We start from the raw sequence: 26496 nt of genomic DNA, 5'->3' as shown, positions 1-26496 counted from the left end.
CAGGAGATTTTTTTACACCCTGGCAAGTGGCTATTTACTAATTTGGGGAATATGCATTCTGCATGCCTGTGATCATACTGGACAAGTGTGAAATCTGACAAGCGGTGCAGTATGCAGCATCCTCAGAACTGATGTAACACTGGCGATTTCTTAACCATGACTAAAAGATCAGGAGTGGGTCACAGCCTTGCAGGTTCCCCCACTCCCCTCTTCTCCATGAATTACCCCTACCTTTTTCTTGTCAATATTAATCGTTGGTGAAGTATTACATCTGAACCAACACTAACTGGGGTTAGCGTATTTATTTCATTTATATCCTGCCTTTCCTCCAAGGAGCTCAAGGCAGTACATGGCAGTATACATGGTTCTGACTCCCCCCCCCCCATTTTATCCTCATAACAACCTTGTAAGGTAGGTTATGCTGAGAGTTGATGACTGGGCCAAGGTCACCCAGCAAGCTTCCTGGCTGTGGGGATTGGAATCTGGGTCTCCTTGCCTAGACTTGACGCTCCAACCTCTAGCCTGCATTCCTCCTCTAGATGTTTTGGCTTACAACCTCCATCATCCCTGACCACTGGCCATGCTGGCTGGGGGTGATTGGCCAAAACACCAGGAGGGACCCAGGCTGGGGAAAACTGGAGGTTGTCACATCAGAATACTAGGACAGAGCTGGTTCCCCCTGGGATGTAGGCCTGGGCCATGCTGTGGAATACTTTAATTGAATTTCAGCTGCAGGCCGCATGAGAGCTAGTGGACAGACAAAGCTGTTCAGCATCGGAGTGGATCCAAGCACAAGGAGACAAGTTGTGTGGCCATGCCAGCACTTACGAAGCCACAGGGTGCTTGTCGGAGCAGGCTGTCACAAAAACACTGATGTGTGCAAGTGTCCTGCCTGGGTCCCCAACCGTTGCCGAAAGACGCTTGTTCAGTACGCAGAACAGCAAGCGGAAAAGCTGTGAGGCATGACAAGGCATATGGGCAATCCTACTGTTCCGTCACACCTTGGGTGTGTTCTGAGATGAAGCAATCAGAGATGGAGCAACAAGAGAGTCCCTGGCCTCCTCAGAGGTGTTCAAGGAAACAGGGATGCTCTAGACAGGGTTTTTGGTGTTCTGCAAGTGGAGCAACCAGGAGAATGGGTCAGAGCTACAGAACATCCTGAAAAGATTACCAGGGGGTAGCTGTGTTAGTCTATTACAGCAAAAAATAACGAAGAGTCTTCAGGCTTTCGTGGATTATAGCCCACTTAACCAAAAATCTTAAATCAGAATACATTTGTTAGTCTTTATGATGCTGCAAAGGTTGTTTTGGCTGAAAAGATTAGCCACCACTCCCCCTTTTCTTTTTCTTTTTCTTTTTTTAAAGGAGGTTTCTTTGTGGCTAGGATGCTAAGCTTAAAAATCCAGAGCGGGAGCTGAACAGTATCTCTCATGAGGCTTCCCTGCTGCGCTGCCCATAGCTCTTTTATTCATCGCTTGTGTCTACTGGAAAACTAATATATCATTTCCAGAGGGGAAGTCATGTTAGTTTGTCATAGCAAGAATAAAGAAGAGACCTGTGGCATCTGGAAGACTAACAAATGGCAATGCATCTTCAGCATGTACTTTGCTTCTCTACAAAAAAATGGAAAATCCAGGATGCATAAACCTTCAGGAGTGGTACCTTCAACTCCCACAGTAGGATTATTACAAATCATTCAGGCTAAAAGCAAATTTATGCAAAATTGTTTCAAGTTATACAGGTGGTGGAATTCGGCGTTTTGGGTTACTGTGGTGAAGGGTTTTTTTTAAGCACAGAGTACACAGGTCTGAACCTATGAGACTTAGACATAGTTCCCATTGTGGTGGCACCATGGATGGTTTGGACTACAGGTGAGGGCTTACACCAGCCTGCCCCAACCTTTCACCCTCTAACTGTGTTAGACTACAACTCCCAGCATCCCCCAGCCATCTGGCTTACACAATGGAATGTTCTGCCACACCAAAATGTAAAAAATGCTCTGCATACAGAAAAAACTAGTAAATGGTCTCTGGCTCCTTGCCTTGGAGACCCTGAGAAGGAGACTGAAATGTTGGGTCAAATCTAGAGACCTGGCAACTCTACTCCCTGTCTAATTTAGCTCACAAGGTTCTCATGAAGAAAAATGGATGGAGGTGGGGACCCATATAGGCTGTCTTGACCTTTCTTGAAGGACATGAGGGATACAAATGTGATTGCCTTGATAAACTTGTAGTAGAGCTGCCTTCCCCAAACCGTTGCCCTCAAGATGTGATGGACTACAACTCCCATTAGTCGGCTGGGAGGGGATTTGGGGAGTTCTTCTAAAGTGTCACTATTTTCTCATTTGGATTTTGCCATAGATTCGCCACCAATGTGTGGAAAGTTGCTTGAACTCTATAAAGCAGTATATATGTTAATTATTATCTTTGTGCCAGAAAAGCAAGAGTTGGCTTGGCACCCTGTAGATGGGACATGCAGAACAGAGTGAACAAAATGGCCTCCATCTTTGCACGGCTTCTGTGGCAGTGTCTTTGTAAAAATGTCAAGAGGAGTTCAGAGGGATTTGCCTCTGCTGACTCCGTGGCTTTGTTTCGGCTAGTTCTTTTAATGCCTTGGGGTTTTGCAGGGATTAGCGAGATGTGTTTACCTCAGAAGGGGCAGGAAAGCGAGGATAAAAAAAAAAAGCAGATTCTCTTAAGTAGTAGATTGGAAGAAAATCTGACGGAATGAAAATAAAATGAGATTAAAACTGCCAATATCATACTGCCCTTATACAAATCTATGTTGTGACCACACTCGGAATACTGTGTACAGTTCTGGTCACCACACCAGAAAAAGATGTTGTAGAGTTGGAAAAGTGCGGAAAAGGCAACTGAAATTATCAAGGGGCTGGAGCAACTCCTTTATGAGGAAACGTTACAACATCTGGGACTGTTTAGCTTAGAGAAAAGGCAAGTAAGGGGAGACACAATAAAAGTGTACAAAATTATGCGTAGTGTGGAGAAAGTGGATAGGGAGACATTTTTCTCCCTCTCATAATATTAGAACGCAGGATCATCCCATGAAGCTGATTGGTGGGAGATTCAGGACAGATAAAAGGCAGGACATCTTCACGCCGTGCGTAGTGTGGAATTTGCTACCACAGGATGCAGTGATGGCCACCAATTTGACAAATTTGTGGAGGATAAGGCTATCAGTGGCTACTAGTCCTGATGGCTATATGCTACCTCCAATATCAGAGGCAGTATGCCTATGTACACGAGTTGCTGGGGAACATGGGTGGGAGGGTGCTGTTGCACTCATGTCCTGCTTGTGGGTTTCCTCGTCAACAGCTGGTTGGCCACTGTGTGAGCAGAATGCAGGACTAGATGGATCCTTGCTCGATCCAGCAGAGCTCTCATGTTCTTATGAAAAGGCAAAAGGCTGCCTTCTCCAGCTTCTGTGTGACCTGGTTCCTGTTTCTGAAGTGTTAAGCCTGGATATGCAGGGAAGGCTTCCTACTTTGCCTCCCTTTATTTATTAATGTACATATTTATTACATTTGTATTGCTCATTTTCTCCCATGATGGAAGGCAACGAACGCAGCATACAATGGGATCCTCGGGCAATGAGCCAGTGTGGTGTAGTGGCTAGAGTGCTGGACTGGGAGTCGGGAGATCCGAGTTCTAGTCCCCACTCGGCCATGGAAGCTCACTGGGTGACTTTGGGCCAGTCACAGACTCTCAGCCCAACCTATCTCACAGGGTTGTTGTTGTGAGGATACAACGGTGAGGAGGAGGATAATGTAAGCCGCCTTGAGTTCCTTGCGAGAGGGAGAAAGGCGGGGTATAAATGAAATAAATAAATAAATAAATAAATCACCATCCTGGGCGCTGACCAATTCTAGACTTGCTTAGCTTTAGAGAGGTGGCTGCTAATATCCTTCTCCAACCTGGTGCCTTCCAGATGTTTTGGACTACAACTCCCAGCATTTCTGACCATTGCTCATGCTGGCTGGGGATGATGGGAACTGGAAGCCCACAACATCTGGAAGGCGCCAAGTTGGAGAAAGCTTCTTTAACTCCTTCCTTGGGGTAGGGGTTGCCACCATTTCTTATGTGCCAAAGCTCTGTGCATAAAACAGCTGTCCCAGCTGTCTGACAGGCAGAAAATCAACAGGTAACACTTGTTTTAGCCTAGAGGTAGGGAGTGAGATCAGCTTTGATTGTTAAGGATCTGCTCAGAATCTCTGCCCATAAAGGTGGCTGCACTTATCGCAGTGTGATTTAATACAATCATAAAGGACATGAATAATCACTATGTGGTCATCTTGCCCTGTCATACTTCCCTGGTGAATCTTTGTTGCCAATGTATCCCCTATCTAACCAGTTTTTATTTAACCACGTCCTGAAAAATAACACACACCTGCCCAGCCGTTCAAAATATAAATCTGACTAGGTGTTTCAGGATTAAATCAAGTAACTATTTTTATTTATTTTTTGGCAGGGGTTGGGGAGGAGAAGAGAACATTGCCGTGGAGTGCTTCAAACCATTGCTTCCAGATCAGCAGTGACCAATGAGCCTTGCTTGTTTCTCAACCTGCCTCTTGTTTGCCTTCGTAGGGTACCAAATCTTGGCTGTAGAGCTGATATCCAGCAACGTGAATCCCGTGGTGCAGGAATTTCACCGTAAGTATGGCAGGGTAGAGGAGCTTAGGAAGGCTCCCTTATACCCGCACCTCGAGCAGGGCTTCTATGAGTTTAATAGGCACTACATAAATGTTATGTGTTGTTGTTACTGCTACTAATAGTATTACTACTCCTAGTCGTATTACTGCTACCACTACTAGTATTACTACAACCGCTGCTACCATAACCCTCATCACCAGAAGAGAAAGGTACTAAAGGATCTTGCCTAATTCCCCCAGTATATTGGCTTTGCATGTGTCAGTTCTCTCCCACAGAAGAAATGCAGAGTTGGGGCTGAGAAACACCCCCCACCCATGAAATCTGAGATTCTGTTAGAGATGCCTTCCAATGGCTCTGCCCTTGCTCTGGGGAGATAACAGTATCCTCATCTCCATCTTTGCCCACGAGCCAGGCCTCTTGGAAGGAATTGTCGGGAGGAACCAGACAAATGCTTTTGTCTGCAGTGTCTTCCTTTCTCCCAGTGGTTGCTGTCTGTGCTGGCTGCTCCTTTTGCTGGCTCGGATCCATCATCTCCCTCCTAGCAGTTTCTGGAGTCAAGCAGTTTTTTCTCTGCTTGGGAGGTGGAGCGAAGGCAAGTTCTCTTGGCTGTTTTAGGGCGAGTCTTCCCCCGAGAAGGCTCGGGTCCTTAATCTGCAATTGTGTGTGTGCGTGCGTTCCTGCTGCAGGTGTTGAACTTTCCTGCATCATTGCCAACACCAAGACAGCCAATCCCAGGATTGAGTGGAAGAAAATTGGGAGCAAGGAAACCTCCTACGTGTATTTCAACAACAAGTTGCAAGGTAGGAAATGCTCGCGATTCTTTCTTATTGGGGCTTTGTCTTAGCCTGTTTTTTTGTGGGTTTTGCATCTCTGCTTAATACTGTGCAATCACTGCAGTGAAATCCAGGAAGGCTGGGGGGTTAAGTAGGTTTTTCCAATGGACAGGATGTCTTACGTTGCTCTCTGTAAATGCTTCCCTTCCACATCTCTCTAGGAGATTGGGCTCACCGCGCTCAGCTCCTCAGCAGAACGTCGCTGATCATCTACAATGTGACCCGTGCAGATAAAGCCGTGTACCGGTGCGAGGTGGCGGCGCATGAAGACACACGTATTGGAGCGGAGCTCAGCATCAACCTGACAGTTCACGGTACATGCCTAGATATTCTCATATTATGCAAGTACACCCTGCCTGGCTGCCTTTTGCAGATTGCCAATTGGCCCCTGAGCAGAGAACTGATGACTGAAGAGCACCTGATAACTGCCTTATACCAGATCAGACCACTGTTACATTTAGCCCACTGCTGTCCATGTTAAATAGCAGAAGCTTTACAAACTCTGGCTAGTTTAACAAGCCAGCTTCTGAAATCAGGGTCTGAAGCTGGTTGCTTTTGAAACTGACCAGAGCTTGTCGTAAACCACTATCTCTGATCTGGACTGAGTTGAGATTCAGGGAAAGTGAAGTGGTGCCAAAGTCCTCCTTCCACAACCACATGGGAGAGAGGAGGGGAGAGCACATGAGCCCAAGGCTTGCAGAAGTTCCTTCCTGCTCGTGAATGCCACACTAAGCCATGGTTTAATGTGGGCAGGCAGCCCTGGGAGGTCTGAGGGCCATTTTGCCCCCCAGACACCCACTCCTGCTGCCGGTTCTCTGTGGAATTCCTTGAGGAACTGGTAATGGTGGACAAAAAAAATCACTGATTTGCTTCCGATTTTCAGGGGCAAATCAGTGATTTTTTTGCTGCTGCAAATTTGCAGTGGTGGTCGGTTATAAAGGGCCACCTTGAAATGATGCATGTGACTGTTACACACCACAGAGTGAGACCTGCAACTGTGGTCTCTCTCTGCCATGCTGTGTGTGCTTTTTAAAAAATTTCTATACTGCCCAGTAGCCAAAGCTTTCTGTACAGTTCACAAACCAGGTCTTAAAACCATAAAATATACTAGCATAATAAAACATAATATAAAAAGATTAAGAAGTTTAAAGCAGGATAAAACCAAAGTAAAAGCCAGCATCTGTGCAAGGATCTTAAAATACACTAATGCCATTTTTGTTAACAACAACAACAATCATGAAAGATTAAAAAGCCAAGGAAAATCAAGAAGTCTTCACCTGGCACCAAAAAGACAACAGTGAAGGTGCCAGGCGAGCCTCTATGGGGAGGACATTCCAAAACCTGGGGGGCACCACTGAAAAGGCCCCCTTCTTAGTAACTACTTGCCTCGCTTCATTTGGCAGGGAGACCTGGAGAAGAGCCTCTGAAGATGGCCTTAAAGTCCAGGTACATATATATGGGAGGAAACCTGGCCCCAAGACCTTTAGGGCTTTAAAAGTTAATACCAGCAGTTTGAATTGGGCCCAGAAATGGACTGGAAGCCAGTGCAGATCACAAAGCATTCGAGTAATATGATCATATTGGCCAGTCCCTGTTAAAAACTTATCTGCCCTATTTTGGACCAGCTGAGGTTTCCAGACTGTTTTCAAAGGCAGTCCCACATTGCAGTAATTCAAACGGGAGTTTACCAGAGCATGGATAACTGTGGCCAGGCTATCACCGCCCAGATAGGGTTGTAGTTGGTATTTCAGTCTAAGCTGATCAAATGTGTTCCACACCATCGAGGCCATCTGTGTCTCATTACAATGCTGTATCAAAGAGCACCCTCAAACTGCAGACCTGATCCTTTAGGGCCGGGTAGGCAACATGGGTCCTGCAGGCGCAACTGTGCCCCGAGACACCTTTCTTGGCACTCATGAAGGGGACTACCCTTTCCCACTTACTTTTAAAAATCAACACATGTCCTTACCAGCAGCCACGATTGCTGTGAAATAGGTTTCTGGTGATGCTGAAAAGTGTGGGTTCAAAGGAGTTGTGTAGTGTCAGAGGGCTCAGACCCCACCTCTACTTTGTATTCAGTCTTTTGGGCAGGTTACTTGCCTTTTGCCACAGCTCTCATGGAAACCATTTGTGGTGGTGCCCAGGACAGTTCCTCAAATTGCCAGATGTGCCCATGGCCCCAAAAGATGGCCTACCTCTGCTTTAGGGGAAGTGCAACCCCCTCCAGAATAGGTTGAACACTGCTTTGCTGTCTGCTTTGTGGCCCGCAGGACCAGAAGCAGATTTTGGGCCAAGGCATTGTGCGTATGTACTGTAGCATGCATCAGAGTGGCTCTGTTTTGTATTTCAGACCTTTGGCACACTTGCCAAAAGAAAGTGTGGTCACCAGTAACCCACTCCATGCAGCACCAAGGGATACTAAAACACCTGGGGAGGAGGGATGTGAAAGGAGGCAAGTGTGACTTATGTGGTGGGCGTCTCCTTTCCCAATAGTGAAACCGGTGGCCCCAAAGTGTCACGTGCCCCAGTCAGTGCCTGTGGGTAAATCCACCACCCTCCACTGCCAGGAAAATGAAGGCTTCCCGGAGCCAACATACAACTGGTACCGTAATGGTGAGATGTTGCCGCTGGACTCCAAATCCAACTCCAAATTCCAGAACTCCTCCTTCAAAATGGACACAAAGACAGGCCTGTTGGTAAGTCTAGTGTAGAAGACAGGGAACCAAATGGTGGATTGCTGTATCTCTGGGTGGTGTTTGTATCAGATGGTCTTATCTTTCTTCATTACATTTCCATGTCATCCATTAGCTGCAGCCAGTAGGAGCTTGGATAGCTCCTTTAGCATTCTGACTGGTTCTGACTGAAACCCAGAGTGGATTCGCTGCCCTGCTGACATTGGAGCCACCAGCCTCCACCGCCTCTGCTCTCTGGGTGGTTCAAAAAACACTTTACAGTTCTATCAGTCTGTTCACACATTCATCGAATTGGGAATTCTTTATAAACAACATGGAACTGAGCAGGAGGATGGGCCTCCCTCTGTACCAGTGGTGAATGCAATATAACAAGCAATGTGGCTGATACAGATGTATGTGCACGTCTGGTTTGTGTGCTCCTTTTTTTCTTCCCCCCTGAAAAAGGATCGTGTGTGAAAGGGGTGGTGTTTAAGGATTTGCATGTGCATCGAACGTGGGATTGAGTGGTGTGGTGTGGGAGGATGTTTGCCTCTCTGCATTCAAAGAGACACTAGCAGGGCTGGCCCAAGACATTTTGCTACCTGAGGCAAAGTACAAGATGGTGGCCCCTCTGTACAATGTTTGAAAGCCAACTTTTCTGGCGGTTGAATCTTTCTTCAACACTAGTAATGAGATAGGGTCCCCCGCCACCCCGAGGCAGCTGTCTAGCTTATGGGGTGCAGGATAGGTTATGTGGCACATACATTTCGTCCTCCAAGAGAGGAGAATGCCCATGGTGCTCAAGAGGAATGGCTAGGGGGTTGTCTCTGCAGCTGCCAGCATCTGGTGCCTCAGCCAGTTGCCTCACTTTTGCCTAATGGTAGGGCCGGCCCTAGACACTAGAATGTTGAGGTGAGGACCAGCACTGTGAACAGTGTGCAAGGATAGGACTGTTGATGATGTTTGGAAAAGTCATACACGCCTGGTGTCAGGAACCTAAGCACGGTTGTTGTGGGTTGTTTATTTTTTTACTAACCACCTAGCCTTCGTCTCCCATGTGTCTCCCTGTTACATTAAAAATAATCACCTAAAAAAGTCATAGTGGTTTTCGCCAGTCTAAAATGGGCGATTAATAGTTTTAATAATGCTGAGGCTCTATCATAAATCTAAGGCATTTGGAGGTCCCCATTTTGTCCTATGAAACATACACACACACACACACACACACACCAGTAGCATATGGCACAATAGATCATTCGTGAAGGAGACTAAAGATTCAAATCCAGAGAAAAAACCTGTCCTGTGGATAAAAATGCGTTTTTTCTTAGGAAATTGGCTTATTTTCAAATGCAAGATGTTCTGGCTCGAGGATGGAAATTATCTTTTACCGCCTATGGTTATGCAATGGTTGTTTAAAGCTTTAGAAATTGCACAAATAAGATACATTGACAAACACTCTTCTCTGGAGGAAAGGAGAGCTGGTTTCTGCAGAGTTTTCTTTGCTTTTCCAGAAATTGTTTTCTTTTTATTACATATTTGAATACATATTGTCATGTTGTAAGATTGAACACCATTATATTTATGTAATATACTCAATGAATAGTAAAATAAACAAATTAAAAATGCTATTTCCAAAAAGCTTTCTGCCCCTTGGGCAATTGTGGACAGACTTCAGAATCTACTTTGGTTTTTTTGGTAGAACCCTGAGATCTGTCAACTGGAGCCAGGTGCAAAGTACATACACATGGAATAAAAACAATTCTGAGCCTACAACTTTGTTTTGAGCCTCAGAACTGAACGGTATTCGGTCCTTCTACACAAAAATCCACTCCTGGTTATCCCAAACGTTCTTCATTTCAGCAGTATAATTTCGGGCGGGGGAGAGGGGTGAAGGAGGGAGTCATTTTGGTGTTGCTATAGTTAATTAGGAGTCAGAAATCTTAGCTGATTTACTGCAAATCACACAGAAATCTACCAGTGGATCCTGGTCTATTTTCTGCCCTCCCCTGCTATAGGGGGTTGGAGGCAGGTTCACACTTGCTTTCGTTACGTTCGAGTCAAATCCCAAGGGGATAGGAGGCAGACAGAATACCTCCACTGAAGCCCGAAGCTCATGCAATCAGAAACAAAAGTAAAGGAATGCTGGAATCTACCCCAGAACAGCAGGATCTCCTTACCTAAAAGAATCTTCCCAGAAGTTCAGCCCTGCCTCCTTTCGTAGGGGAAAACCTTTCTGGACTGGAGAATGTGGAATCGCCTATCCCTTGTGATGTAGAGCGATCAATATGCAATGGGAAGAGACAGGGATGTGAGATGACTATCAGAGAAGCTTATTGTAAGATTTCTGTCCTTCATACTAACGAAGGCTGAGTCGAATCAAGTTGAACCCGTTGGCTCATCCCGGAAAGGCAGAATTTTATACGTTTTATACCTCTCCATGGTAGGTTCTCTTCCAAAGTATTTACGAGTCTCTGAAGTTGGTTGGAAACAAGGAAGACGGCTGGGCTTTGTTGTTTAGGAGAGATAGAAAACAGAAGCACAGAGCCATGGCGGGTCCAATCCTACTCTCCCCAAAAGGCTAGTGGGAAGACCTTAGGAAGCGGTGTAAGTGCTGCTCTGCTGGCACCGTGGCACTTACGCTGCTGGAGGTGCCCCGGTACGCCAGCGGAACACTCCGCCAGTGCAGGCATCAGGGGTGTATCGGGGGAGGCCGTATGTGCACCACATCCACAGTCCCCACACACACACACATTCGCCTGGAATCAGAGAGACGTTATGCCAGCCTGTTGTAGTTAATGGGGGGGGGAAGAAAACGGCTGCCGCTGCCCCCACTTTCTGCCCTGGGTTTGGTGAAATGCCAAGGTAATAGATGTGGTGAAGGCCTCCCCACCCCAGCCTAACTGCAAGTAGTATTGCTCTTCCCGAGAAGCTGCTTTGATGGCTGTCTCTTGCCGTGAAGTTCTGCCTTTTTAAAATGGAAGCCAGCGGATGTCAAGCTGGCCAAACCTTTAGCAATCATGGCTAATCAGAGGTGCAGCTTATTGCACCGAGGGTTCTGGAGAGAATTGCAAAGGAGGGCACAGGATGGTGCCTTGCCGGATCAGGCTAAAGATCTTTCCAGCCCGGAGTTCTGGTTCTAACAGTGGCCAAAACAGTTGCGTGATGGAAGCTGAGAGAGAGCACATAATTCAAAGTGATCTTGATAGACTGGAGCGCTGGGCAGAAAACAACAGAATGGCATTTAATAGGGATAAATGCCAAGTTCTGCACCTAGGAAAAAGAAACCAAAGGCACAGTTACAAGGTGGGGGATACTTGGCTCAACAACACTACAAGCGAGAAGGATCTTGGAATTGTTGTAGATCACAAGCTGAATATGGGCCAACAATGTGATGTGGCTGCAAAAAAGGCAAATGCTATTTTGGGCTGCATTAATGGAAGTATACCTTCCAAATCACATGAAGTACTAGTTCCTCTCTACTCAGCACAGGTTAGGCCTCAGCTTGAGTACTCTGTCCAGTTCTGGGCACCGCACTTTAAGAAGGATGCAAACAAACTGGAGAGGGTTCAGAGGAGGGCAATGCAGATGATCAGGCGGCTGGAAACAAAGCCCTCTGAGGAGAGACTGAAAGAACTGGGCATGTTTAGCCTTGTGAAGAGAAGACTGAGGGGAGATAGGATAGCGCTGTTTAAGTACTTGAAAGGTTGTCACAGAGAGGAAGGCTAGGATCAATTCTTGATCATCCCAGAGTGCAGCACATGGAATAATGGATTCAAGTTACAGGAAGCCAGATTCCAGCTGAACATCAGGAAAAACTTCCTGACTGTTGGAGCAATACGACAACAGAACCAATTACCTAGGGAGGTGGTGGGCTCTCCCACACTGGAGGCATTCAGGATGAGGCTGGACAGCCACCTGTCAGGGATGCTTTGACTTGGATTCCTGCATTGGGCAGGTGGCTGGACTTGATGGTCTTATAGGCCCCTTCCAACCCTACTATTCTATGATTCTAAGACAGCACCCTCTCCTATTGTTCATCCCCAGCACCTGGTATTCACAGGGATATTGCCTCTAAACATGTACCCTCTATTGGGCCAGCATGCTAGCTAAATGATAGTTCTATCCTCCATTAAACTGACCCATCCTTTTATTTTGATAGATAGATAGATAGATAGATAGATAGACAGACAGACAGACAGACGCCATTTATGCTCATGGGCATTCCCACATTTTATGGCAAATTCTTTGAGTGAATGACGTCTCACATAAAGAGAAGAACTACTTTGCTTACACTTGCCTGAAACTTCTGCCTGTCTCTTTCATTGGATGTCTCTTGAGTTCAGACTCCTGGGAAGAAAAGAGAAAACGTTCTCTCTCTCATTTTCTTTCCCCTACTTCATTACGGCTATAGACCACTGGTATTTATAGCCAAGTGCCTTTTCCCTGGAATTGCGCAGCAAGAAAGAAACTGCCAACATCCCCTCGATGTGTCGTTCAGTAGTTCTTCTGTGCGCTAAATATAGGTACATAACGTAGGAGCGAAAACGCTTCTTGTCCATTTTTGCGGGCAGTCACCACCTCCTCTGCCACCCTCAGCTTACACTTTCCCAAGAGAAGGCTTTCTGGGCTGCTGTCTGCCAGTAGAAAATTAGCTACCGGTTCATCCATGGACTGCAAGCCTTGTGCAGCACGGGAATGCTTCCTTTATGTATATCGCTGAAGTGCTGGATCATTGCTGGGAGACTCTGCATTCCAGACTCCGCTGGCTGGAAGAGCAGCTGTAGCTGGAAGGGATGTGGCGTAGTGGTAGGGGACCTGCCTTGCATGCAGAAGGTTCCACGTTCATCTCCAGGTAGGGCTGGGAAATAACTCCTGCCTGAAACTCTGGAGAGCTGGTCAGCATTGACAAGCCTGGGTTAGATGGACCAGAGCGGCTTAGTGTGTTCCTAACATTCTACTTTCACTGTAGGCTTTTTATGTTCTTTCTCTCAGCCCAGCACTCCTTATAATAACCCAGGTGATGAATGTGGACAGAAATGGATCCAAAATGGGGCTGTTGAGGAAAAAAAAGTGGTATCAGCATAATCCCCGAGGTTTGTAGAAGTACCAAAAATTGTGGAGTGGGGGGGGGGGGAGAATAAGGAGGCAAGCCCCCCCCCCCCCCCGCGCCCAATGAGGACTAAACATGGAATGGAATATCTTGGAGGAGGGCATGGCTGGAACCCTGAACAGGAATACTTCTGTTAGGAGGGAGGATACACTGCCCTGCTTGCAGCCTCCAGTTCTCTAATAGGTACAATTTCAGGCTAATATACATTTTCAGAAAAGGCATGCAATGGGGATATCTGGTACTGTACCACTTCAGAATTCAGATAGGGGAATATTATTATAATTGCTCCATCTAAGAGCATGGTGCTTCACAAAGTACAAGAGCACAGGCCCCTGCCCCAAGGGTCTTACAGTGTATTCAACACAACATGGAGACAACAAAGGAAAGGGGGGGGGAAACGAGAGTTGGGGTGAACAGTGGAAGAATATGTGTTTATTTCATGACTGAATGCTCCCTGTGTAGAAAAATGTCTGTGTGTAAAAAAACTAGCACATCAAGGAGAAGTCTAGGCTAGTGCTCCTTTTTCCACATACAGGTGTTTTGTTTTTTTTACATAGGGAGCCTTGAAACATATGACACCCCCCCCACACACACACACACACACTTGCATTTTGAAATGGTGCGGTCTCTGGAGGCCTGTGATGGATGTGAAATGCTCTGGAGTGCTTGGGAAAAGGTTTAGTAAACACCGCGTATTACTAGGATTACAATTATAACTCTCACAGGTCTTCAGTGAAGTGCAGAAAGGAGACTCGGGCCGTTACTCCTGCAGAGCAATGAACGCCGTCGGTGATGCCTGGTGTGAGGACATGGCGATGGAAGTCTGTGAGTAGCGGACTTCCTAGATGGAAGTCTAGAAGGGGGCGCTGATGTTCAGTGGGACTGGGGTGGGGCTGGAGGTGCTCTTCTGCCCCGCCCCCCTCAAATGAATCTCCCTCTGAGCAACAACCCTAACTCTTGTGCGAACTCTTTATTTAGTTCACGCAAAAAGCTGGCATGTTTGGGCTGTACCACTTCAAGCTTCAGGTGGACCAATTGCCTGACCAAGTGCTCCTCTGCAAAGGTTCCCAGTAGATAGCAATCTAAACGTCAGGAAGAAAGGTTTTGCTGTAGCTGTTTCCTCCTGACTTGCCAGTTTTCCATATGCAGGGAGTTTCTAGGGGGGCATGAAGGGGCAGTCCATTATATGAGCCCCACCCGCCTCTCCCCAGTTGCAGTCTAAAGTGGGACAGATCAGAAGCACCTGCTGTTTGTGGGACGCCCAAATATGGTGCCACAAACATGCCTGTTTCTTTAGGAAGTGGGGACAAAGAGAGGAGAAGTTACTCAGAGAGGATGTGGAAGGTAGTTTTGATTATCCTTTAAAATAACTTAACTGATCAGATGTGTTGTTATTTCATACCATCAGTGTGCATGGCACTGTTAGAGCTGTGCACAAACGGCCTCTCAAAATTCTCCAGCCTATTTGTGGGCAAAGAAATTGGGGGACGGGGGACAATTTCATCAAATTCCCCCTAGGGGAGGAGAAGTTCTACAGCAGTTTCTCACAGATAGGGTGAAATTCTGGGCACAGCACTAGGCACTGTAAAAAAGTGTAAGAGAGATCTCTGTCCCAAGGAGCTTACAATCTAAAATTCACACAGGGAAGACAAGAGGAAGGGGAGGGAAGTGAAGTCACAGGCAAACAAGGAAAAAACATGCCTTATTTCATTTACAAGCACTTAGGCTCATTTGCTTTTAAGTTGGCATGGGGCCACACACATGGGTTGTTTTTCCTTTACTGGAGATCCACCATGCTGTGTGCCCTGTGATTTCCACTGCCACTGCTGTGTGGCAGTGCCTGGCAGCCAGCACCATGTGGCAAATGGTGAGGCCCAGAGGGGGCAGTATACTGTTCTCCTGAAATGCCCAAGCAGGGAGGATGTTGGTGGTCCATATTTTGATAGGGCACTGCCAGGTTGTGGCTGTGAACAGGCTGATGACGCTCTTTTGTTTATGCCAGTGCGAGCTTCTATCTGCATCTGCACAGCCATAACGTGGCAGCACATGACTTTCATCCTCCCTTCTTTGGATCACCGCTTGATGGTATCAGTTGTTATGTTCACTGCCTCTTCCTCATTTGCAGCTTGGTGTTTGTTGGGCAGTGCAAAGCTGGAACATCTGGTTCTTCCTTGCAGGGATGGGCTGGACATTGATGCTCTCTTTCCTCCTCCAGATGACCTTAACATTGCCGCAATTGTCGGGGGAATCTTGGTGGTCATTGGGGTCCTGTCGCTGATCACGGTGGGAATCTGCTGTGCCTACAAGAAGGGTTTATTTGTAAACAACAAGCAGAATGGAAACAGGTATGCCTACTAAGCAAGCAATCCTTCAACCTGCTGCATCCCCTTGAGGATTTCCGTAAGCAGAGAGAGCAAAAGGTCAGGATTTCCAGAGGGAGGGAGGGAGCGCGCAACAGATCATGCTATTAAATCAATCTGCATACACATCTGCATAGGACTGGAGTAAATGATAGGCTAACTACGTCACAGAGCAGTGCCCCTGACTTGGTGTAATGAACGTAATTTTTCCTGGTAAACCACACAGTCAATTAAGACAAGGAATCAGTGTTTAGTGATGGAAACACAAGCAAAAAATTAAGATAAATGTTATTCAGCAGGCCCGGCGTCAAGGGTCGACATGAACAGGCAGCTGCCAAGGGCTCAGAGGCTTAAAAGGGCCCAGCCCTGTCGCTGGGTTGCAGCTTGCTATCAAGGTCTTAACTGTGGCTGCTGCAGCTGCTGATGTGGTGGCTACTGCTTTGGTGGTTCCTCCTTCGCCTCCTCATCTTCCTCCTAACCTGGTTGTCCCTGCTGGCAAAAGGAAGTGCTGCGGCAGCTGGCCGAGCTAGCAGATAGAAGACGTCATCGTTTGGACCTCCCGTAAAACTCTGTGAATAAGGCAAGATGACAGTGCTATGACAGCCTAGCCTAGAAGCACCCTGCGAGCCTCAGAGCAGCTGAGGCGGGGGGGCAGTGGAGCCGGTGGCAAACTTGGAGAGATGCAGGGCTGCGGGAATACTGCAGGGGAGGATGTGGAAGCAGATGAGTGAAACGAGGCAGGATGTACACGGCCTGCATCTGTTCCCACGTTTGCATAGGAAGGCTTGTAGAAGGATGATACGGGTCCAAAATGAAGGACCCTAGAACCTGTTTCTCTATAGGGCCCCTGTGCCCTTTAATTTACAGGTTTGCACCATGGCTTCTGAACACAGAACTTTGACTTGCTGGCATTGGGCAGGAGTCCCAGGCCTAAACCCCTGACTCAGGGGCACCCTGCATTCCTTTCTGCTGGTGCTCATCTTTTCTGTTATGTTCTCTCTGCTGGATGAAGGGAAATGAGGCTGCCTTCCTCTGGCCAGCTGCAATAATGTGTGGACCGATGGCTTAAAATTAGCCCCAACAGGAAATGACATCCCAGGAAAAGGAAGACACAAGGGCAGAGGAAGATAACACTGCCATTCCATTTGTTAAACTGACCTAGGCTTCTGAGCTGCTGGAATTCAGAGCCAGAGATCAGCCTTGCTGATAGAGAGGCTGGGTCTGGTGAGGTGTTCTGGTTTGGGCATACCTTGATACGGATCCGTTTCTGGGTGACGTCAGAGCACATCCATAGCACAAAGAGCAGGAGTGTGCAATTATTTTTATACGGCCAGTAACAAAATAGGGGGAAACAAATCTTTCTGATGTCTTGAAAATGGTAGCTGTCCCCTGCTGGTGAAGCTGTCTTAAGGGCAGGCCTGCTGAGAATGGGGTACAAATGAGCTCACTGCATATGTGTGTGTGGGGGGCACACAGCTCAGAGATGCTGGCACCAGGCCAGAGGAACATCCACTCACCCAAATGCCCGAGGAAGTTGGAAAGATGAGCTTGTTATCTTTTGTACATTGTAAAAGGTTCACTTCCATTTCTGCCTGCTATTCAGTTAAAGGCACAAAGCCTCTGTTAGGAAAACCAACAACATAAAAAATGTATTCCTTGAGACTATCCAGTGTTTAGGATATCGTTGGGTGGGGTTTCTCACCCCACCTCCTTTCTACAATATTTCCTGGGTTGTCTATGTAATGATATCAACCTGCCAGGTTCTACATGCATGCAGTGTTGACAAACAACCTTCTTACTCCCCCAGCTATCAAGACTCTGGCTCATCTTCACAATGGAATCCTTCAGCATTGCTTCAAGTGGGCACCCTTAGAATTCATTCTCACACACACACACACACACACACTCTTCAGTACAGTGGAACCAGAGCTTTGTGGCGTTTTTTATTTGACAGAGTGGAGAAATTGTTGGAACTTTCTGGATTGTGGGCTTAAATCGCAACTACAATGTCTGGTGTTTCTTTTAAGCTCCCAAACCAATATGTGTGACTCGCGTGTCCAAAATTGGGTGGTGGGGGTGGGATGGGGCAAATAGAACAAATAACATGCAGGCACAGGACATCCCGTCAACTAAAGGCACAATCCTATGCATGCTTAGACAGAAAAACATCCTACAACTCCCAGCATGTTCCAGCCAGCAGTGCTGGCTGGGGCATGCTGGGAGTTCTAGGACTTTTTTCCGACTAAACATGCATAGGATTTCACCCTAAAAGGCTGGATATACAGACATGCAGCAGAATACAGTGAGGAGGAGGAGATGGTAGAATGGATTGTACTGCTCAGGCTGTGGGAAGGAGTGGTATATGAATATTCCAGTGCTTGAAAAAAAACTGCCTGTAAGTATAAAAGTAACACATGGGGCAGGATGGCTGGCCCTTTGCTGCCTGAGGCAGAGCAGTCAGTGGTCAGCACCCAGGTCAGGGCACATAGTACCCGAAGCTAGCCAAGTTAATTTAGTGTCTGAGGCAGAAAATCCTACAAGCATGTCTTCCCCTCCCTGGTAGTAAGACTACAAAAATAATAAATGAAGCAAACAATCAATTGCTGCTCCTTCATGACACCCCAAATCAGCTGTGCCTGGCAGCTGCCTCACTCTCCCTAATGGTAGGGCCAGCCCTGCTAGACCAGAGAACAGGGCTAGAACCTTTCTCTGTGCTACTTCTCTTCTGCCGGGGAGGTTTTAGTTTGTGTATGTGTGTTTTCTAAACATGGGGGGAAGCATTTAAAAATGGTATCCTGCCCCTGCAATCTGAAATGGTACGGTCCATTCTGCCACCCCACGGCTTTGCCACCGCACTGTGCTGCATGCCTCAGGGTCAAAGTGGTAGGACTAAAGTGAGGACGAAAAATGTCATTTGTGGGAGAGCCACCTGAGCAGCAATGAAATTTTGGGTACTGTCAGCTGAACAGCTTGTTGCCTTCACAGCCCTGCCCCCAGTAAATAATGTCTTCCCTCGTTTCAGCTACAAGACTCCAGCGAAACCAGATGGCGTGAACTACATCCGCACGGATGAAGAGGTAAGAGGGTCTGATTGGGCTAGAAGTCCAGAAGTGCATTAAAAAAGAGCAGGGCAGGGGAAGGTTAGGCTGCGGACACTGTATCTGCTCTTCTGTTTGAAATGAGCCAGAGGAGGCAGACCAGAAGGCTCCTTGAAGTGGCCAAGGGAAGGAGGCTGGACAAACATTAACACAAAGATGAGACATTAAAGCAGCCTTGCAAATAAGCCAACAAAAGTGACTAGCCTGCAGGGTTTTTGTTTTTGTTTACTCACCTGCTAAAAGGCTAGTAGGCTGTGTTTCCATACTGGCTGCCGAGGAAAAGTCCCCTCCTTTGCGGTCAGCATGGAATTGCAGGCTGCTAGCAGGTGAGTTTTTTTTAAAAGCCTTCTACCTGGGGAAATTCTCTCCTTCCTCTGCAGTTAGCATGCAAATGATCCATCCGTCCTCCGCTAGCCCACTCAGTCGTCTGCGTGGAATAGTTAAATGTGAGGCTCTGTTAAAGCTTCCTGGTTCATTTTTGTTCATTTTTGTTTTTTAATGGGCAACCTCTCTCTCACTGTGCCCATTTAATCATTAGGGTAGAGTTCTGGGCTATGTATCCTCTGGCTAAACAAATTTAACATTCTGGGTCTGCCCTGAGAAATGCTGGATTCTGTAACTTCTATAAATTAAGCAAATTGAGTGGATTTGCATAATTTTCTCTTACTCATACATGATGCTTTATTAGCATTTAAAAAAAACACCAAGAACTATTTACCGTGATTCATTCCAGCCTTGAAATTCATGGGGAGAAGCGTCCATAAGCTGATGTTCCTCATATCATATATTATACATATATTAAATACGGAAGTTGACTTCGGGTGCAATCCTGTGCATGTTTAGACAGACAAAGTCCTACAACTCCCAGCATTCCCCTCCCAGATGGGGAATGCTGGAAGTTGTAGGACTTTTTTTTCTGTCTAAACATGCATAGGATCGCTCCCTTAATTTGCATAACATATTTAGGTTCCAGAGACACCAGTGGCAGAGTGTAGCTGCCTACAGGAAGATTCACGAGAGGCCGGGGAAGTCTCATAAGATATGTGGTCGTTGCAGCAATACATATGGAAACAGCAAGAGGAGAAAGCTCTTTTGTTTCCCAAAACAGAAGAGAAAACTATCTCAAGTGTCTGAGAAAACTTTTTTATTATGCCCAACATGTTTCGGAAAGGAATTTCCTTCCTCAGGGGCCACTTATCCTCCTCCAGCTAAGTTGCAGAAAGACTTTCCAAAGCGTCCTCTGTTTCAAAATGTGCATTTTCTGCATTTTGGAGAAAGATAAGCAATGCATTTGAAGAAAGATAAGCAATGCATTTGAAGAAAGATAAGCAATGCATTTGAAGAAAGATAAGCAATGCATTTGAAGAAAGATAAGCAATGCATTTGAAGAAAGATAAGCAATGCATATGGGAGATGCAGGGCTGTGGGGAGGCTGATGAAGGGAGAGGCCAGGCCTTCACCCTCCTTCTGCTGGGTGAGAAAGATGAGCAGCAGGAGCAGGCAGAATCAGGTGCCGGTTAACCCCTTCACCTCCCTTTCTGAGACCAAGGAGAATCCAGGAGGGCCAAAGAGGGAGATGGAGCAGAGGCCGGGTTTAAGCCTCTCTGCTGCAACAGCAGTAACCATGGGGTGCTACACAAGCCTTAGGTGGGGGAGACCAAAACAGCTTGTCATGACTCCACTTTCCTTCCACCAGGGTTCAGTTTAGCTTGGGTCAGGTGGGTTGTGGGAGGCACAGAGAGGACTTCTTGAAACATACCCTGGCACACTTTTCCATGTCTCCATTCCAGGGTGACTTTAGGCACAAGTCTTCGTTTGTGATATGAAATGGCGGAGGAATTTGGATTTTGCCCACCAGCAAGGATGAACGGCAGGGGGGGAAACTCCTTCTGGAACTCTTTATGCAAGAGCAGATAATGAACCAAGTGTGCGGAAGTGTTTAGAGGAATCAAAAAACCCAAGCAGACGAGAAGACCCACCCGTGCGTACATGTGCGCATACCTGATTTTGGCTTTTCCCTCCTTTTTTTGGCCAAAGTCAAGCGATGATGTTTAACAACCAAACCGATATCTTCTTCCCTAGAAGGTACCACATGGATTGTTGCAGTCCTTCCTGGTGGCAAGGAGAGCATCTCTGTCACCTTTGGCTGGAGAAAATGATTCTGTAGAAGGATGAGTGCCCCTCCCTGGGATCATATTCTTCCGTGCTGTTGGAGGTTGTTGGACTGCTTTCTGCTTGGGGTTTACAAACTGCCAGGGATCTGAGCTGAACAGGGGAAAACAGTCTTCAAAACTGGTTTGGTTTGCTCTCTCTCTCTCTCGCTCTCTCTCTCTCGCACGCACGCACGCACACACACACGTGTTACAGTGGAAGTAGAATGAAATTCTGGCTATGAAGAGTAGAAAGCCCTTACCTTCCAGCAGCGTGGCTGGCAGCCCAATCCTATGAAGTAGTGAAGATGGCCTCTATTATGCCAAAGTAACTAGTTGGGATCCTGTACTTCCTCCCCCTGCCCCGCAGCAACATTAAAACCACAATAACATTTTATTTTTTAAAGAGCACACCTAAAACAACAAACGCTCCCACAGAGAGCCCAATAGCGATGGCAGGAACAGCATGATGATGTTCTAGAATCCAGTCTCTGTACCCACACACAGTGCACAAATAGGCTGCTGTGAATAGGCTACAAGACCTTCCCCATGAACACCTCCAGGGGTTAACAGAGGTAACCATATAGAACCCATTGTGTTCTTTGCTCTTTTTGTGCATTGTGCTGTTTCGCCAGAGTTCTTGAGAAACAAGGGCAGTAGCCCTGTCTCTGGAGATATACATACATGCGCGCGCGCACACACACATATACATGTACAAAAAGAGCAAAGAACATGATGGGTTCTGCATGGTTCATGTACATATGAACTGCATTTCTTGCTGAGGCTGATGTACTCTTGACACTATGCTGTGATTTGTTCCTGAGCTGGTTGTAATCTTATCTTCCATTGTGTCTGGTGGGGGTTCAGCAGAAAGGAAGGTGGTGGGGCAGCCATCTTGGTCTCCAAAATACAAGGTGTTTTGTTTTGTGGAACATTATGCTGGTGAGGGAAGCAGGGCTTAGCTCAGGGAAAGGAGGAGATTTGGACTCAGCTAGGCATTCCTCATATCCTCTGCCATCTCTGCACATTCTCTCCCCCCGTTCGCCACTCCCCTTAGCAACGGCGGCATAGTATTTTTATTAACATGAAAGTTATGACAATGAAACACACCATGACAACTTCACTAATACCGGCATAATTTGGGCTTAATTCGGACAGTGTTTCTCCATACCAAACTACATTTAACAACAACAAAAAATCCTTCCACATAGAAAACCAGCATGCCAGGAAGAAGACTAGGCTAAAACCCTTCTGTATATAGGATTTTTTGTTTGGAAGACTGTTCGGTCATGTGATGACCCCCCCCCCCTTGCATGAGGAAGGGGTACAGCACAGTCACCCACCTCTGTGAGGTCTAGTCCTTGGGAGTTATGTAAGTTGGGAATAGAACTGCAGGTGTGTGTGTGTGAGACAGAGAGAATCTACTGTATTTGCATTGGAGGATCCTGTGTCCTTCTGACTTTTAATTATCTGGTAGGCTTATCAGACAGATGATGTCTCGTCAGTTCTACCTTGTCAGCTGCCAGGGCCACAGGATGCCCGCAAGTCGGTCCCCCCACTCCTCCTTGTGTTTTGGATTTCCAACTCAGGGTGTCATGGTTCACAGCAAAACAACTAATCCCCCAGAAACAGCATAGAGAGACACAGCTGCTCTTTTGTAGATTTCCCGCCAAATTTTGGCCTTTTTCAAACCAAGAGAAGGAGTGTTCCTCGCTCTACCTAAAACATCCCCTGTGCTCACACAGCATCTAATCAGTCTAATCTGCATGATGCCATCTTGCCTATCTTGTGCCCCTTTCCATGCCAGTCTAATCACCTCAGTGTCACCCTGGCTGGGTAAACGCAACAGTCGAGCCCTCTTAGGCACAGGGCGAGAATTCCAATGTGGTATCACGATGAAGGCAAAGCTTTTCTACTATTCCCATTCCTTCTTTTGTAGAATTCTGCATTCTGATTTTTTTGCAAAGATATATTTTGATTACTTCAACAACAAAAAAGTGGTTAATGTTTCTATTTAAAATGTAAATAGGTTGGTAGGCCAAACAGTGTTAAATAATAATGTCGCTATTTTTAAGGCGTTTTTTGTTTTGTTTTGTTTAATGACAGGCCGGAGCTCCTGTGCTGATTCAAACCATATCAGTATTGTTAACAAAGAGCATAGAACAGATACAGTTGCACAAAACAAGCAAGAGGAAATATGTTCCCTTCCTGTTTTCCTTCATGGGGGAAATAATAGTGACAGTAGGAGCAGGAGAGAATCACCTAAAGAGATTTTGTAATCTTCAGGAACAATGATTTCTCTCTCTCTCAATATTTCTGCTCTTCCAGCGGAAAGATAATAGCCAGGATCAAAAGAACTGCAAAACTAGCTCCAGGAAACTAAGAGGGGATGTATTTTCTCAAATCACACCCCTCTGTGCTGTGTCATGACAAACTACTTTTGAGACTGCTGGGAGTTTCAAAGTTTGTGATAAGATAATGTGGTCTTGGAAACAAAGCCCCAAATCCCTTCAGGTGTGTGCAAGCCCTTTGGCACACCTAAGGTAGCTGTAAGCCTTTGGATGGGTCTTTTGGATCCTGGCAACGGTTTAATTTTTTTTTTTAAGTTGTCAAATGAAGCCATACGGATTAGCAAGTCTAAGGCAGGTAAAGCAGTTCTCTCCCCCATCAGCTCCCTTTTAACTTGTCCAATTTCAGCTTGCAAAAAGCTCCTTTTGCAAACTAGAAAGAAGAGGGTGATGCAAGAGTGCTTGATGCACATAAAAATGCACAGCTTTCTTTTTTGCTTTTGCATAGTGATGGGGGCTGCCGACTCATCTGGCTGTAAGCAGATGATTCCGAGTTTCTTGCTCTGTGTTGTTTACAGCCTGGAAGGGTGCTGTGGTGCCATTCAGTGCAAGATACTTAACTGCGTCGCAAGAGCAATTCTTTGCTGTGATGGAAAAAAAGTGTGGTTCTTTAGAAAAGCATAGCATACTTTTTTAGTGGTGTTGTTTTTCAACTACAAATTTAATGGTCTTAACTTTGGGTGCAGACAGTATTATTTCGTTGCGTTCTGGATTTTTTGTGTTAAGTTTCTTCATGTTCTGTATTAATCTGCTTTGGAATATCCAGCACACTACGTGTTGTTTTTAAAAGGAGGTTTAGAAGAGATGTCATTGGCACATTTTGTTTCTGTGCAGGAGCCTCAGTCTTTGCCCTCTCCTTTCAAGCTAAGGTGGAGACAATATGGGGAAAGCCGTACTAATGCGTTACACTGCCACCATCTTGTTTGGATTTAACCATGGCTACCTCTAAGAGGCATTTGACCAAAGTAAGAGTGTTTCATCCACTGCCAAAACATTTTCCTCCCTGTAAACCTTAATTATGATAGAATAGGGTTGCCTTCAGAATCAAAATGGCTCCCTCTTCCGCCTTAAGTTTGTCCACTGTCCCTTTCCTAGGCTGTGTGTATGACCCGACAGAGAAGAAAAGGCTTGCAGTATTATAATTTATTAGAATGAAGGACCAGCACTTCCCACATTTGAAGTACATCTGTGCTACACATGTAATCTGGATTAACGTTCATGATTTGCCACCTGGAAATTGTAGTTCTGCAAGGGGTTCACGATCTAACATGGCTCATAACCTTCACAAAACTGCCACTGTCAGATATCAGTTGGGGGTTAGGTATAATGAGGACAGGAGATTTGGTTTACAGTAGGCTTTGAGGGGAACGGGTTACTTGAGCAGCAGAGGGATTTAGTGTATGCTAGCACTGAACGTACCCAGGTTGAGTCAGTTTTAGCCCGTTTCTCTTAGCTCGATAAACAGGCCTGGTCTACATTGCTGCAGAATGAGGTGGTAGAATTACCCAGACTAGCCTGGCTCATCCCACACCCTCCAATGTTTTGGGTTTAAATTCTCAACAGCATGGCCAACATCACGAATGCTGGGAGTTGTCGTCAAAAACATCCGGAGAGTACCAGGTTGGGGGAGGTTGTGCGAAAGTGTGTCAGAATATTGGGAGAACAGAAAAGGATGGTAGGAGCTTTAGCCAGTGGGAAGTCTGCTCTTGTGTATGTTGTTGCCTTGAATGCCTTCTTAATGTGAAAAGGGATAAAGAACTTCATGCAGAACGGACTGATGGGTTGCCTCCTTTTTATGCCACTAGAACTCCTTAGATGGAAGTCCTATCAGTTCATCCAGATTAAATTTGTACCATAGAGGTGCTTAAACCCTCCCACTTAAAAGGATGCTGTCCTATTCTACCAAGATACTCCACCCCTAAAGAAAAATATGTCTGTTGGGGGCTCAAAAATGCACCAGTGGCATCTCTTTCACAAGACAGGGGTTTCCACCCCTGAAATAGGTTCACAGAACTCTTTGTAAATATTTGACCAGTTTGTACTAATGTATTGCATTTAACTTTGCCAAGAATGTTTTACATAAAGATCAAAAAGGCATGTGTGAGTGGTCTTTGCAGTGGTGTGGGTTTCTGTACAAAGGGGGACTTTGCACAGAATGGTGGATATGGCAAGTTGGTAGTTTGCTTTTGGATGGCTAAGGCATGATTACCATTGGGCCTGCCCAAGGGCTGTGCTGTTGTATTTGTTCAGGTTCCTGGGCGGAATTAAGGATTTACCCAACACCTGCTTGAAATCCATGTGAGACAAGAGCTAGGAGCCTCACAGGACCTCTGAATACAAACTGCACAATAAGGCATACCATTGTTTTTGTCATCATGACATAAGCTCACATGTGCATTCACAGGCTGCATCATCAGTTGATGACTTAAGTTGACATCACAGACAGAGGTTTCCAGGTAACCTTCCAGCTCTGGACCTTGTTTAAATTCAGAGATGGGCTAGATGTTCCTTCGTTCCATTTAGGGCTGCTTCTCCTGTCTTCTAAGGATATGTTGGACACTTATTTTTGAAAGATGCCAGGAAAGAGAAAAGCATTTGAATTTTCTTGGACACAGTGCTTTGCATTTCTGAGTTCGAAGTGTTCCCCTCAAAGAGTATTTGGCAACCCTCACATATAGGTAAGGTAGGTCTTATCTCTACATGGCAGATGTGGGAGGGTGGATGGGCCTGAGAGAATGGCAGCTTACTTCAAGCCACCTCTTGAGTTCATGGTGGAGGCAAGCTTTGAACTGGATGCCCATTCTTTTTTAAAAACTCAGCCACTGCACTATACCAGTGCATATGTGAAACCACAAGGGGAGCATCACCCAGGGTTATCGGCCTATGCTGCAGTGGCATAGGAATGCAGGAAAGAAACATGTTACTGACCGCAGTTCAGCTTCCTCCTTGTTGCTTTAAAAAAAGGGCGTGTAGCCCTTAGACTTGAAAGCATGTGTTCCCCAGCCAGTGGTTGCCCTCTTTGCAGCCAGATGAGAAATGTTTCTTCTCTGGAAGAGAATCGGCTCCATTGCCACCTAAGGGGCGCATCATCAGTGCTAGACCCTTCCAAAAGATTTGCTCTGCTGCCAGGGCCGGCATCAAGGGTAGGCATGGCTGGGCACCTGTTGAGGGCCTATGTCCCAGCAGGGGCCAACTGACAATAGCCCCCTGGAGTTGCTCCTCAATGCAGCCTGCTTTTTCACCGACCTTGTGCTCTGG

The 26496-nt window shown here is 46.3% G+C and overlaps 1 protein-coding gene across 1 annotated transcript in view; it reads left to right on the top strand.

Moving 5' to 3' along the window:
- Positions 1–25341, top strand: part of JAM3 (junctional adhesion molecule 3) — a 48821-nt gene extending 23480 nt beyond the window's left edge. Inside the window, exons 2-9 of the mRNA XM_084803636.1 lie at positions 4602–4667; positions 5354–5467; positions 5662–5814; positions 7994–8196; positions 14008–14107; positions 15498–15627; positions 18665–18719; positions 20531–25341. Coding sequence (XP_084659762.1) covers positions 4602–4667; positions 5354–5467; positions 5662–5814; positions 7994–8196; positions 14008–14107; positions 15498–15627; positions 18665–18719; positions 20531–20566 — 857 coding nt within the window. The 3' untranslated portion in view covers positions 20567–25341. The remainder of the gene's footprint in view (positions 1–4601; positions 4668–5353; positions 5468–5661; positions 5815–7993; positions 8197–14007; positions 14108–15497; positions 15628–18664; positions 18720–20530) is intronic.
- Positions 25342–26496: the final 1155 nt, after the last annotated feature.

Source organism: Heloderma suspectum, chromosome 6 (genome assembly GCF_057233095.1).
Source record: "Heloderma suspectum isolate Gila_16-S chromosome 6, 16-S_ref, whole genome shotgun sequence".
Lineage (NCBI taxonomy): Eukaryota > Metazoa > Chordata > Lepidosauria > Squamata > Helodermatidae > Heloderma > Heloderma suspectum.
Note: the sequence above shows the minus strand (reverse complement) of the source record. Positions and strands in the feature narration are given on the sequence as shown.